General features: G+C 40.5%; 1 protein-coding gene across 1 annotated transcript in view; it reads right to left on the bottom strand.

The window, feature by feature from the left end:
* Positions 1–7,877: 7,877 nt before the first annotated feature.
* LOC128739491 (tyrosine-protein kinase Fer) overlaps positions 7,878–15,844 on the bottom strand; it is a 101,019-nt gene continuing 93,052 nt past the window's right edge. Inside the window, exons 4-9 of the mRNA XM_053834984.1 lie at positions 12,977–13,196; positions 12,608–12,864; positions 12,378–12,539; positions 12,120–12,315; positions 11,969–12,055; positions 7,878–11,889 (exon numbers count right to left, since the gene is read on the bottom strand). Coding sequence (XP_053690959.1) covers positions 11,698–11,889; positions 11,969–12,055; positions 12,120–12,315; positions 12,378–12,539; positions 12,608–12,864; positions 12,977–13,196 — 1,114 coding nt within the window. The 3' untranslated portion in view covers positions 7,878–11,697. The remainder of the gene's footprint in view (positions 11,890–11,968; positions 12,056–12,119; positions 12,316–12,377; positions 12,540–12,607; positions 12,865–12,976; positions 13,197–15,844) is intronic.

The raw sequence follows: 15,844 nt of genomic DNA, 5'->3' as shown, positions 1-15,844 counted from the left end.
AACCAGTATAATCAACCATTTCGGCGCAATTAAAAAAACGCGTGTTCTGATACCAATGGGACCACTGTGCAACGTACGCTTCCCACGGGGTTCGTGTATTGACCCGGACCATTACCTAGTAGCAGTATATGTGCGCTTAAAATCCACCCAAATCCACCCAAAGCCACCCTCTTCGGTTAAACATGATGCTTTACCTTTCTCTGTTGAGCTAGATGCTTCGACCCTCGAAGACAAATGGAGTAGGATACGCTCGGTCGTCAATAAGGAAAATTCGAGGGCACGAAATGATTTGACGGGAAATGCCAACCAGCGATGAATATATGAATATGAATATATGGTACTACCACCTGTCTTAGCAGAACATCCGTTCATAGCAATGAGCCGATCATGTCAAAAAGAGTTGAAGATATTCAACGATTGGTCATGCTCCCCACCTCTTGTATGAAGGGCCAAAAGGGAATTGGTCGATAAGCAACATCACTTACACGTACCAGGGATTTAGAGAATCTCCTTCCAAAGGCTAAGTCGCCTGAGTCAATCGTTGAATAAACCGTCTTAATGCAGAATGACTCCAGCAGGTGGGGAGAAGAGCCCACTCATTATCCACGATGTGTTGTTAATCGGGCCGAGATTAACCCTAGAAAGTTGACTGTTTCACTCTCCCTCGGCCCACCGTTTCAAACAAGTGCTCTGATGGTTCCTCCATCTTTGCCATTCTAGTTTATTTATGAAATATGGTATATATGGATAAAAATAGAACAATCTCACCAGCAGTCCTTCGAATGGAATAGAGTTGCGTACTTTTAGTTTCCATAAGTGCTTCTAATAATTAATTTAAGTTTTTCTTCTGGTATCCAATATCCATGTGCAGTATTAACACTCGTATTGGCCAAAGTTTTATATAGCAAGAGGTGCTTCATAAGCTAAAACGGAAAAAATAATTAAAATAACTTATTTTATGCTTACCTATTAACAAGGTCGTGTGGCTCCGCCGTCTGCCCAAAACCTCGATTTTGAGATCAGGCAGCCGGGAACCACCCAGTATCGCACCTCCTCAAAAGAGCATTACCAGGTATGGCGACGTGGAGGCGCTAGGCAGGGGCTTGGGATGGCTAAAGCTATATTGGACGCTCCTCATTTGCCTTCCCCATTTTATACCCGGGAAATGCCAACTAGCGATGAAGAGAAAAAAAGAGCTTGGAAAAACTGTCTAAGTATTGCCACGAGGGAGAACGAGGGTTTCCGGGGTAATGACACGCGCAAGTACCATGCGGTATCGAAATCCGTACAGCTTCGAAATCCGTACACCTAATACAATTTGCTTGATTATATGTATTAAACAGTCTAAATGCAAAATATTAATAATAGGCCTAGATCCGTGGTTTATTAGCACTACGTCAATGTCAAAACATAGGTAGTAGGCCACGAAATACAACTAATAAAAATTAAAACGTTAATGCCTATCAGATTCCCTTCTAAATTGGGTGTGTTGTTAGCAATTTGCTAAGAAAATAACTTCCAATAAAATGAAGTGTTAAGCGTACTTGAAGTGATTTTCATATTTAAAATCCCGAAAATCAATTTGAACTATAGGTGTTTATCGTTCTACAGCTTAATTTCATTCATTATGGGATTGAAGTAATATTTATTCATCAAAATTAGTACTGTACGGATTTTGATTCAGTTTTACTAGTTGAATCTAAATCCGTACACCTGTGCAGTATCCTTAGCGATCCAACTCTATGTTTTGCCAAACAAAATGGAAATAACTAAAGCTAAATATATGTCGATAAACTGGAAGATGGGAATTACGATAATAAATGGTGAATAATCCTTTAATAAAGCATCGAGATAGTTTAAGTTCCGGTCACTACGATAAGAGGTAGTATATTGAATTGGTACTTTCGAAATACCGGAGTCTATTCTGCAATTTTTCAGCTTTCCGTATAATTTGCAACAAAAATCAAGAAAAAATGTTATATATTGTTTATAAGTCAAGTGAATTTACTCTAAAATGTTAAAAAAGTTTGTTTCTAAGCCTAATATTTCCTGAGGCATAAGGAAACGAATGTAAGAACATTTAACACAAACGAGGTTTTGTTACAAGTGGGTGGTCCCATGGATAGAGGCAATATTTAATCAGTACCAAACCTGATATTTTAACTTTCCGACCGAAAATGAACAATTACCCATAATTTGGCTAAAAATCAGAGGGGTTGTGTACAAGACACGACCGCATATATAGGTGACGCAGGACTACGTAAGTCTCTTTGTAAAGATAGTAGCATGTATTCATGCTTGTAATCATTCGATTCTTCATGTATACATGCTATATGCAACATATATACATACTACATGCGTTATATGTAACATTTATCAAAGTAGTAACATTGCATACGTTGAATTCTCAAAAGATTGTGCATTTGAAAACAATTTAACAAAATCAAGAACACAAACTATTACTTTCCTGCTACCTTATTGAAATTAAAGATTGTTTTTATTATCCATGGTTTCCCACGTTGAAGGGATTTTACCAATTCAATCCTATTTTATCAACAGCACATCTTTTCACTACACTTCTAGTGAAACGGCAAGCATGCGTATTCATACAGAGCCGTATTATAACCGAACACTACAGCTGTAGCACATTTTTCCAACACAGATATCAAATTCGCCGAGGTTTAATCGTCACGCAGTAAAGATCTTGGGATCTGTTGGTACAACGAGCTTTTGTCATTTTTTCTGGCACACTTCCCTAACACGGACATCAGATTGGACTAGGTTTAATCGCGTTCGTAAGAAATCTGTTGGCACGAGAGGGCTTTGTCACTCTCTCTGGCGTACTTCCCAAGCAAGGACATCAAAATGGTCTAGGTTGAACCGCGGTGTTAAGAAATCTTGTTGAAATGAGGAAACTATGTCACTTGTTTTGGCTTACTTCCCAAGCACAGATATCAAATTGGTATAGGTTTAGATCATCGTAAAGAATCTTCCAACCAATCACGAAGTGAGAATTCTGGTAAAACATAGGTTCATTATTTTCAATTTTTCAATAGTTCAACATCAAGAATCCATACTTTTCTTCATTTGGGTCAATTCTTAGAAGATTTTCCGATCGATTGGTGTAAGAATATTGAAAATTTATCGGAAAACCGCTGAGCTATTAGCGCTCAAAACCTTTCATTTTTCGTGACGCTCGCATTTTTTGATTTTTTGGAATGACACCCTGTCTCCAAACTTGCCGTAAGACGTAGTCCTACGTCAAAAAGAAAAGATTGATTCCTTGTAGTGTTCCTACTGTGCGTGTAAACGACTCTTAGATGAGCAGGACTAAAATACAATGCGTCAATTATCAATTTTATAAAGCAATTAGTGAAATAAACAAAAACAACTCAGCCATAAACTTTAAACTAATTTCGATCAAGCTTACACGGATTTAAATTCAAAATTATGCGGACTTTAATTGATTTTTAACATGGTGTACGGATTTTGAGTCACAGGTGTACGGATTTTGAATCAGACATTAAAACGTGTATGGATTTTGAATCAAGAGCTGCACATTTCGATCTCGATTTTTTATAACTAGGATTAATTTTAGTTTCTTGTTATTCCAAATAATGTTAAAATAAGCATTATACTGTCAAAAGAAAATATGACGAATTGCCTATTACAAAATCATAATTTTATATTGACCATTTAAAATGGTCTAGTTCTTAGGTGTACGGATTTCGATACGGCACGGTACTCTACAATTTAAAAGACAAATGTCTTACGTCAATAGTTAGTCAAATAAATAAAAATAATAATAAGTTCTAGGAGAAGGTAAACCAATTTCGTAAAAGATACACACCGAAGCCTGATATGTATGGGACCGATATGTAGGGACGAGGAGGGAAACCTGGTCACAAACGAGTGCGAGATGGTCGACAGTTGGAAGCAGTTCTGCGGCATCTCAATGGCGATATAACAGAAGGAGACGCAATTGAAGTTAGCCTAGAAGTGCAAACAAATGATAACAGCATGCCGGCTCCCGACATCGAAGAGATGACCTATTGGTCAGCTGAAGAATAATAGAGCCGCCGGAAAGAAACGACTCCTGGCAGTACACTATAAAAACGTCCGAAAAATGTCCGAAACCCGCATGCAACGGTACTTTACCGGATAATTTCAACGATTTTGGATGAGAAAAAGCTATCGGAGGAGAGCACGAAAGAAGTGATTTGTCAAATCTACAAAAAATCCTTCCCTGTTGCTAAATTGCAGTAATAACTGGAGCATTACGTTGGTCAACGCCACCTACAATATGCTCTCCCAGATTTTGTTGCGTCGTCTATCCCCAATAGCAAGAGAATTCATAGGGCAGTATCAGGCAGGCTTTATGGGAGCCCGTGTAACTACGGACCAAATTTTTACTCTACGACAAATCCTCCAGAAAGTACAACCCGCCCACGCGTCATATTTTCGTGAATTTTAGGGCAGCATACGATACAGTCGAGCGCGAACAACTATAGCAGATATTGCGCGAGTATGGATTTCGGGACAAACCAATGAATGCGGCTGATCAAAGCTACCCTGGAGCAAGTGATGTGCTACATGTGTGCTTCGGAGGCATTCTCGTGTCCACCACGGACTGTCCTGTATGTTATTCAACATCGCTACTGAAGGAGTGATCCGACGAGCGGGCATCGAAGATACGATCTTCAGCAAGAGTAGCCAACTCCTAGCCTTCGCAGACGTACTCGACATCATTACTACAAACCTTGAAACGACGGAGGCAATCTACGCCAGACTAAAAACGAAGCCTAGGATAATAGGGCTATAAATCAATGCGTCGGAAACCAAATATATGTAGGAAGAGCCTTCCACGTACAGTGACTATTGACGGTAATGAACTGGAAATGGTTTATGAATTCGTATATTTGGGATCTCTGGTCGCCGCCGACAATGATACGAGTAAGGAGATCCATCGACACATCCAAGCTGGAAATCGAGCCTCCTTTTTCCTTCGTAAGATCAAGAAGCATAGCAGCCGCACAAAGCTTTTTCTCTGCGGACTTGAGACAGTAACTTTGCTTGCGGAAGACATATCTGCACTTGCCGCATTTGAACGAAAGGTGTTGCGGACTATTTTTGGGGGAGTACAAACGGATAGCGGGAGTGGCGAAGGCGTAAAAACCACAAGTTGAAAACACTACTTGGAGAGATTCCCATCATACAGTTGGCGAAAGTTGGGAGACTACGGTGAGCCGGCCAACTGTGTAGTGAAATCCGGGGCCCTATTCTCACAGCCACCTCACCTCACCTAACGGCTCCCCGTTTGATTTGTAGTCACCCAGGTGAGCGGGGTCACCTAGGTGACTGTGAGAATCGCAAATTGTCACTTCACCTGAAAAATTTGGGTGAGGTGACTGTAAGAATAGGGCCCCCGTTCTCTCCAACAACCCCACCAGTACCAGAAATAGAGGGACCCAACGTGCTAGATGGCCTCACCAAATTGAGGCTGACTTGCGTGTGTCGAGACGCGCAACGAATTGGCGACGAGTAGCCCAGGACCGAGTACACTGAAGAGGAATTCTTGATACGGCCTGACCCACTCCGGCTCTCGGCTCGTAAAGTCTAAATCTAATAACCGGCTGCGAAGTCTGTCAATAAAAAAGGTAATGCCCAACAAGACGGTTTATACTCAAGGCTTTGCTTTTTTCTTCGACAGAGAGGCCGACCATTCCAAGGCACCCCGTACTCATTGGACGAGCACTGTTGACGACGATGCTAGAATAACTGGTGTTAGGGACGATTGTAGACTGGTAGCCCAAGACCGACAAATATGGAGGCGGCTCCTAAATTCGGAACTGATTCGATAATCGGATTGTTGCCAAATACGTGAAATAGCTAAGTAAGTAAGCTCAATTGCCACTTCCAGGAAGCGTTGATGCTGCTTGTCGTAGCTTAGAGAGTATCGAATATCGCCAGATTACTAGGTCCGTTACTTGATTTGGTCAATATGAACAAGCTTCTAGGGTCCCGATCCCGATCTTGCACAAATGTGGCGTTACTTGTGGTTGAGATGTTTGAGATAGCATTAACTCCCTCAATGCAGAGATTATCTCAGTTAAACTATACCAGCAAATTTTTCCGGTAACACTCTGGAATCACCAGCCGCTATATTGCCATCACTCAACCTTGTACTACAGAGAATAATTCACGACAAAGGAAAAACAACTGTAATGCTGGGCCATGAATTGTTTAACTGGATGATTCGCTGCCAGAAGGGTCTCTCGACCATATGGAACGGACACGCTAAGAACTCCCCAGTTGGAGTGGTTTACTGAAGCCACGATATGGGCTCCCCAGTGGCAGTATTCAGACGAACAAGTGCTGCGTTGACTAAAGAAACAGCGTTGAATGAAAATGGGCGTTTTGGTCCGAAAACTGGTCTGGCATCTGGCTTCATATGAAGGCTGACTTCAGCTTTCTGACAAGGCCTACGCGTACCCTTGAAAATTTCGGCAACCATTCTGAATGAATTACTTGTCAAGAAATAATTCGAATTAGATTGACTCACTAGATCAAAGGATGATAGACACAGCACAGGCCTGATGACGCTATTGACTCCTACGAGACGAGTGAATTCCTCCAGAAGCGAAAGAGGGTCCTTTCACGCGAAGGGTTAGGGCTAGTGCTGCTCAGGATTGGGCCTTGGGCTCGAGCTCGAATTTCAACTTGAACTAGAATTTAGTTTTGGGACTTAGACTTAGACATGGGAATATGCGGTCCTTGGCTATGCGAAGACTGGTCGACCTCCAGCCTTCTAGACGCTTGAAATACTAATATCAAACGTGTAGCTTGTGCGGATATCTCAGCAACTATATATAAGCTGGGTTATTACTGATGGGGTCCAACTTAGATTAAGAAGGAACAGCCGATAACGAGACTAGACACCGGACGGTAACGTATACCTTCTTCGATAGACGCCAAATCCTGAATGTTCCAATATGTTTCATGGGTTGTTTACTGACTGTCAGATATAAAAGTACAAGAACTCAGAGTTTCTCTGGTCACATCGCTAGAGTCGCTCACTCGTGTATAACAGTTGAGAAAAAGTTTTCCTGATATACGATTTTTCCATTAATACATTTGTATCACATCCATTTCAAAGTCCACGTACGTACTGGTATAATAAAGGAATTGCCCAGTAAACATTTTCGTACGTATATCGAAGTGGAAAATGAGATATATGTACCGATATATATCTTGAAAAATCGCACTAGATGCACGAAACCAGCATAGGCGTACCATTTTGGAGGCGATATACGCACTGCAGATTATACGTAAACAATTCACATTCATAAGTATTTGTATACGATGAGATCCGACTCAACATGATTAGTTCCATAATGCTATACAATTCTGTGATGATCGTATGTATGGATCGTATCGTATGTAAATCAGTCGTCATCATTTTGTACGATTGAATATAAACTAGGGTGCGATTTAATAAGCTTTGTGTACGATTTCGATTTTGTTTAGAGACATTTAAGATTATTTTCATATATTGATATACGATTTGTGGTTTACTGGGTGTGATTGTGACCGAGCTTCGAGATCGAGTGATTCGTGAGCTTTTCATTCCGTACACACAGATCAAAAACAAGGTCCTATGAACACCGAAGAATCCTTTTGGTTTCCAGGCTTCCGGATATAATCTCAGAGTTATCTAGATGCTGCTCTCCAGGTAAACTTTCACAAAGTTTTCTTTCGAATTCCTTCGGAAAACCTTTTGTTGGTTATGCTCAACTAAAGGGAAATCGTTCTTTCCAGTACAATAGAAGCCAACGGTATCTTTTTAAAAACACTACAGATATTTGTTTTTTGTTTTGAAATTTGTATTCTTTCACTTTAATTTACTTGTGTGTATGTGTTCCGTAGTAGATTTTTGCTGGTAGCATTATGCTTGTTTGCTGGTTTCTGCACTGTTTCATTTTTTCTCTTTTTTGTATCATCATTTCCTTTCCATCGTTTTGTGTTGCTGTTTGCCGTTTTTGAGCTGAGCCTGCTACTAGTGCCTATATGTATGAAGAAGTACACCCAAACCGGCACGAGTGCCATGGATTCTCCTTTTGTCAAAACCCTGCTGCGACCTGATTGATTCTTTCTCTGTTTAGTGGGGTTAAATCTAGTGTGTGTGTTGTTTCTGGTTCTCTCTATTTCATACTCAATCAATAATACGTGAGCGTGTTTTCCGAGTAGCATTGTGGCATCCAAAGGGTGACTCTCTTCGTCTTGAGGGAAACAAGGGAAAATCCGTTATTATACTGTGTCTAAATAACCATATATGTGCATGCTTGCTTGCTCGTTTTTTGCCAACTTCAGCTAGGCTACTGTATTTTTTTTTTCTTTTGTTCAAACATTTTTGAGCTCTTGATAGTTGTCCGTTTGGGTTGTGTCGAATTTTTCAACTTTCGATTGGATTTTTTTTTCTTCTAATTTTAACTGTATATGTAGTTGAGTCAGTGATATTTTTCTTCCAGCGTTTGTTTTTTTTGCATTATTTAGTTAATGGCTGCTGCTGCTGAGCTGTGAATGCGGTCCAAACTTTAAAACATGTTCGATTAACTACTTCTTGAGAGTTTTCAGATTTTTAACTATACCAGTTCAGTGGATAATAACGCTATAGTGATATTTTCCTTTTTGCTGCAGAGTGGCGCGACACGAGAGTGGCAGCACTAATTAAAAAAATTACTAAAGCTAAACTTTTTCTTCTGCTTCTTCTTCTTCTTCTTTTGTCACTCTGTTGACTTGTTTTCTCATTTTGGCATCACGGAATTGTATGAAATGGCAAAAAAGGTTTAAGCTTTCCTACTAGTTTTTTGTTTGTTCCTCTACGAGTGCTGATCTGGATTTGAATTTATTTAGCGGGGAATTGATTGGTAACGAGTGTGAGAGAAAGAGAGGCTGCGATAGTTTTTTTTAACTTGTTCTTTTGATTTTGTAGTTCTTTGCTCTATATATTGAATTTTCTGATTATTCGAAGCCAAAGTTAAGTACCGTTTTCTTACGTGTTTTTTGTTCGCTCATTATTTGAGTAAAGGTTAGAGTTTTTTCGTTAGTTAATTTCACTTGCTTTTTTTCATAGAATTTTGAATATGTATGTACAAGTTTGCATGCTGTTTCGCTGCTCGCGTGCTTTGCTTACTTTCGATATCTATCGAATTGAATATATTAAAAACAATAATAATCTCTAAACAAAAAAGAAAACAACAAATATGGAAAGTATCGAACGTACATATAGCCGAAAGGAGAAAACATTCAGAAACCGGCCGTTCTGTTCGGGTAAGAGTAAAGTTAACATTCTTCGCTCTCTTGCTGTCGTGTTGGTAATAATGGAATAGTTTCATTAGGAAAATTAGTCGTTAAAACAAATTTCATTTCTCTTTTCATTAAAACATTAAAATTCCAGCTATAAAAACTCTTACTCAATCTGATATCCGTTTTCGTTTCTCAAACAAAATACTGTACACTTCAATTTAACGCATTCCGGTGATGCGCACACACGCATCATACCTACGTACTTTTTATGAAAATGATCAGGAAATCATTTTTTTCTTTTTATACAACTTAAACGCAGTGGTTGCTTTACGGGATTATTGATAGCTGCACATCTCTTGTGTTGGGTTTGTTTCTAGACCCTAGATATATCGTCATCCAACTTGATTTTGATCCTTTTTTACACACTACAGTAATACGATAATTAATGCTTACAGGTGTCGGCTTACGCAAAACCTTAGATAACTTTTTTCTTTCTTCTTCCTGCCTATTATTCGCTTTTTATTTCTTTTTTTCTTTGCAGTGATATAATAGTAGTAATAATAAATTACAAATATGAATATCATATCGTTAATTATTGTGTTGTTATTTTATTCTCCTTACTTATGCTTCCGATTATTTTTTTTTTCATTCTGCGTCGTTTGTTTCATACATCATAACACAACACGCCTGATTTGCATCGAACCAAATAAGTAAGCGTTGGAATTGTGTGCCAGCAGTGCTAGTGTGTCTGTGTGTGTGCTATAATATACGTTGTGCGAGAGAATTGCTCAGTTTCCAGCAGTCCCAGTAGGCCAGCACAGAAGAAGTTTTTCTTTTCCAAACAAAAATAAATAAAAGTTCTGAATGGTTTGCACATTTCCATACTGAGATTCAAATCAACTTCTAATTTGTAAAATTTATAACATAATTAGGCGTTTATGAAAATGTACTGCACTATAATTTGTAATATAGCATTGGCAAAGAAACGCTCAAACTATAATAAATGCAATCTTCGGAAATGTACCTGCAAATTCCAGCTTTCTTTTTTCAAAACAATTCGTTTTGTGCCTTGTGGTTGAGCTTTGCTCTATCGTAAACTTTTTGCTGGCTATGGTCTTTTACTGCCGAATATATTGCAATTTAAAATTCTGTACTGGCCAGTTTGCATGGACATAATAAAATTGAAATAAAACATATTAAAATCAATTACTTTAAAACACGCGTACACACATAAATCAAGCAAAATCTCGACCGGCTGTAAATTTCCTGTTACCTTTTTTTCCAATAATGGTCTAGGATAATTATAGGGAGGCCCCGATTACAGGTGGAATATCGAGGCGCAATTATATTGTCACATAATTTTGCAAAATGAAATCTTTGATGAGCTTCAATTGCTACCAAATGCCGAAAAAATGCCTCGAAATTTATTTTATTTTTCTCATCGAATGATTGTCTCAAAACGTATTAGTCAAAGTCAACAATCTTACTACTAATTTTCATACTAATAAACCAAGAATTACGACCAGAAACCGGCAATCGCATAATCGGATGGTAAACCGTTTTGTGTGAATTGCTATTTTTTAAATAAATAAGGAGCTCCTTAAATAAATAGTAGTGCAGAGAATAAACAAAACAGCTCACCTCTATCTTATATATGTATCTCTGTAGAAAGGACTAATAAATTGTTAAATGTATGAAAACTTTAGTCGGCAATCAGCTGCCGGTAATAATTGATTCTTTTCGCATTTAGCTTTCCTAGTGCTTATCGTAGAGTAAGAAAACACTGTAATTCCATTTTCAACCGATAAACTTTACGCAGTTTATCCTCACAGATAGATGTTTTTTCTCCTAAGTTTTTCCAAATCAAAAAATGATAAGATATCTGCTCTATTTACACTTCAAATTAATTAGTTTTCTACACTCACATACACACACACCTTCCCTAACAAAATACGTGATAACAGGTGATATTCTAAAATAAAAACAAAAATATGGACGTACCGAAATTGCAGTGCGGACGAACGAACGAACGAAAAAAAATCACTTTCTGTACATTTCACTCCCACCAGGCTCCACTCTCCGGAAGACCTCTTCCGGTCTTCCTGGCACGTGCACAGGGGGGAGCACGCTCATAAGGAATCTTCCGTCAAAATCACTTTTTTCCACAAAAAAAAAAAGAAACTATATCCTTTAAGGAAACAAAAATGCAAACAATCCCGTTTGTTCTGTCTCTTGCTCTCCTCACTCTAAACTTTCGAATGGCGTTTTGTGTGTGCACACAAACAACTCTCACCCAACAACAACCTCGATTTGAATTATGTGCTGCCAATTTTCTTTTTTTTTTTCTTTTGTGTGCTACGCTAGGATCGACCGTTCTCAGAGCTTTTCACTCTACGTCACGTAGGTGTTGGCCGTTTCCCGCTTGCACACCGCCAGCCGCCGTTTCAGCTCGGCAAAGGTGGGCCGCTTCTCCGGGACCAAATCCCACGCTTGTCGCATCATTTCGTAGATCTCCGGCGGGCAGCCCTCCGGGGCCTCCATCTTGTAACCGCTGCCAACGTGTTTCACCACATCGGCCAGGGGCTAAAAAAATGCAATAAAGAAAAAAAAACATTAGCAATCTTTCAATCAGACAAACATCAGCCATCAGTTTGATACTCACAATTCTGGGATACGGAACTCGACCAAAAGAGTAGATCTCCCACAGCAATATGCCGAAACTCCACATGTCAGTTTTATTGGAGAATTTCTGTGAAAAAATGAAAATAGTTCAGATTAACCACACAAAAAATATCATGCCAATCAAAACTAACCCCCTCTTTGAGTGCTTCCGGTGCGGTCCACTTGATGGGAAGCTTACTGATGTCGGCCGTGTATCGTTCGTCGCGCGCCAGCCCAAAATCGGACACCTTCGCTACGCACTCCTCCGAAATGAGCACATTTCGGGCGGCCAAATCACGATGAATTACTTTCTTCGTTTCCAGGTATTCCATTCCGGAACAGGTGTCACTGAGGGAAATCGGCATAATTAGCATTCACAATACTTTTTGATAGAAGAAAACAATACTTACAATGCAAAATTGATCTGATCCTTTCGGGTAATGTGCTGCCTACCCCGTGACCGGAGGTAATCCACCAACGAACCTTTGCTCATAAATTCCGTCACCAGATAGATGTACTTGTCATGAAACACCAATCCGATAAATTTAACTAGATTTTCGTGTTGAAGGGTACTGTGAACCAGAAAAAACACACAAGTTAATATTCCGTCGTAAACCATCAAACTCACGCAGCAACTCACGTCATCACGCCCGCCTCGGCAAGGAACTTATTGGACGCCCGGCCGGCATCTTTCAGCACCTTTACGGCCACCTTTTCGCCCTTCAGTATGCCGAGCATGACGTCGCCGAACTCGCCCTTGCCGATGTTCTCCTTCAGCTGCAGGTCCTCCATCTTGATTTCCCAGCCATTGTCCTGGAAATCCTTGACGCAGAATTCCTCCTTTGGCAGTGCCTTCATCAGCTTCGTGCACAGTCCGTCCGAGTCCAGGGTGTAGTGCTGAATGCGGTAAGACAGAAGACAGAAGAGACAGCATCGTTGTTCCGTTAATGAAACCAATCACGTCTAACGACATTAAATTGATAATGATTTCCCCCGCAAGAAAACCTACCTCCACAAGCTGGCCCAGATTATCGAAGTACTCGTCGTCGTCGATCGTCAGCTTGTTCTCGGCGTACTTTATTCGATAGTGTTCGACCTTCTCGTTGAAGCACACGCACAGCGTGTAGTCGCCCGGAAAGTTGGTAGACTCCCGCACCAGGAAGAGACCGTCTTCACGGGGCTTCAGCAGATTTTCCGCCTCCTCGCGCTTTATCCGACCGTGAAACCATCTGTGTATAACAAGTAAAAGGAAAAAATTAATTTATGCTTCTTTCGAGTGACACTGTACAGTGACAGTTTCGTTCCCCACAGCAGAGACTTCTCCAAAGGTAATAAAAGCATCGAAACAATCATCGGTGTTTGTTCGGCAAATGGCAGATGACAAACGTTGAAAATGTTGATTGGAATAAAAACACAAGCGCAGTTTGCACGACATTCATTCCGCTTATCAGTGAAATTAGCCAATGACTTGGGCCGGCAGTTCGATACCGATAAAGAAAAGGTCGATAGCGAATGGTGAATTTGTTCGATTTTGCCTATCTTTTAGATCAAAAAATGCGGTTCGACTTTCCTGTATGTACTCAATTTGTTTTTCTTCGACTCATTTAAAATTTGAATAGCCTAATGTTTACCGTATATGGTAATGATAAAATGATTAAAGAACATTTTGTTTCGATTCTAAAAAATTGTTCTTGGGACATGGGACTTTGGATAATCTGAAAATGTGAATGCAGCTAATCAATCATGTTTCAACTCCCAAAAAATCACCATGCTTATAAGTAGGTATATGAGATTCTGACATACATATATTTTAACAGACGGGCCGCAGGAAGAGTTTCCAATCTTTCAAACATCATTGTTCATAATAAGCTCAAAATCAATAACGTTCCTTTAAGCGCTAAAGGCTCCGCTCAAAAACATTCACATATATAAAAACTGTTCAGGGCGATACTAAAGTGGAAGAACAGAAAGTAGCTGACATCCTAAAGACATTAAAAGGCAGCATTACAGCAACGGGTAACCCTTGTTCAAACTCAATGAGCTTTATTCAGGCCTGAATAAAAATTATCATATCCAAATACATACCACCTCTAATTTTACTGTATGTAATGCCGATGCCTCTAATAAAAGCAGTATGGCTGATTGCATACGTATAGTTGTTAATAATTTGGAGACAAATCTGTCTTAATGTCTCAACGATCATTAGTCGATTGCTGTGCATTTTTTCATTACACTTTACAGCTTTTCCTGGCATTTCTGACCATCACGGCCCATTGCAAGTACCGAGAAAAACGAAAAGGCCAGTAGGCATTGTCGATTGACGGTGTGATCACTGATCCCAGACTGAATGTTAAGGACCTGTTGAATATTGGTATTGGGCGGTTCAAAGGTTCCAATGCCCAACCTGGTTGCAAGTATTACATTCAGTATTCCTTTCCATATCTACCGAAGTGTAATACCAGTCAAATTCGTTTTAAGTCGCTTAGATACATTTAGTATCCCAGTTGGCTTCGAAGTATAACAGGCAAAGCCTTGGGTATAACCATCTTTAGACATTACTCTTCTTTATCGACATACTTCGCAGCCGCAGTACAATTACGAGGCTAGTGTAGCGATCCTACTTACTCTAGCAGCACCAACCAGCCGAGATTCGAAGATACGACGTTTGGTTCGTTAGACAAGCATCGAACCTCGAAACTAACTGGGCGGTACAAGACTTGGTCTAACAATCCACTCATCGTATTTTCGAATCTCAACTGGAAAAAACCGTAAGAGTCCACAGCTGATAGGGAAGGGGAAATCATCATCCTAGTGGGATTGTGGGATGCTAAACAGTACTGTAACGATGGTCCTCCGGCGTGCAGGCCTTACAAGCCATCCGTAAAAAGTACCAGTACAGGAAGCGAATAATGTAAATACGGACCGGAACAATTGGCATAGACCAAGGCAACGAAAAAGAACTAACGATTGGAACGAAAACGGCCTAAGACCTGACGACTTCGCCGCCTCCAAGAACATAGAGATACGTAGTACTTTCTTCAGGTCAGGTGTACCGATGGTAGAGGTTATGCTGACAGACAGGTAGAGGTTATCAGACAGAAATACAGATCGCCCACGTTTTGATCGACGGTCGGCACTTTTCAGGCATTATCGATGTCAAAACCTATCTGGGCGCTAACAATGATTCGGATCACTACCTAGTGATGGTAAGGATACGTCAAAAACTATCTATTGTCTACTAACTAACTATTGTGGACAACATACGATAGCACCGCCCGCCAAGATATAATCTAGCGCGACTGAAGCAACCGGCGGTCACCGAAAACTACGCGTTATCTCTCTAAACCGCGCTGTCGGAAGAGGGTGAGCTGTATGAAGCCCCTCTTGAGGACTGTTGGAATGCCGTGAAAACAGCCATTAACAACGTAGCGGAGACCGTCCTAGGCCGTGTGGCACTGAATCGACGTATCGAATGGTTTGACGAGGAATGCCTGCAGATATTGGCTGAGAAGAACGCAGCGCGGCTACAAATGCTGCGTAGAGCCACCCGTCAGAATGTGGAGCGATACAAACAGAAGCGATAGTAGCAAACCCGACTCTTCAAGGAGAAGAAGTGCCACCAAGAAGGAGTGCGAAGTACTCGAACAGCTGTACCGCTTTCACGAAACACAGAAGTTCTATCAGAGACTCAACGGATCTCGCAAAGGCTTTGTGCCGCGGCCCGAACTGTGCAGAGATAAAGATGGAGGTACCTTGACTGACGACCGTGCGTTGATCGAAAGGTGAAAGCAGCACTACGATGAACACCTGAATGGCGTACAGGCGGAAGACCATGATAGCGGAGGAAGTGACTACATTGGTGTAGCAAGCAACGAAG

The sequence above is a fragment of the Sabethes cyaneus genome, chromosome 3, assembly GCF_943734655.1.
Source record: "Sabethes cyaneus chromosome 3, idSabCyanKW18_F2, whole genome shotgun sequence".
NCBI classification, from domain to species: domain Eukaryota; kingdom Metazoa; phylum Arthropoda; class Insecta; order Diptera; family Culicidae; genus Sabethes; species Sabethes cyaneus.
This window is presented reverse-complemented; position numbering and strand designations above follow the sequence as displayed.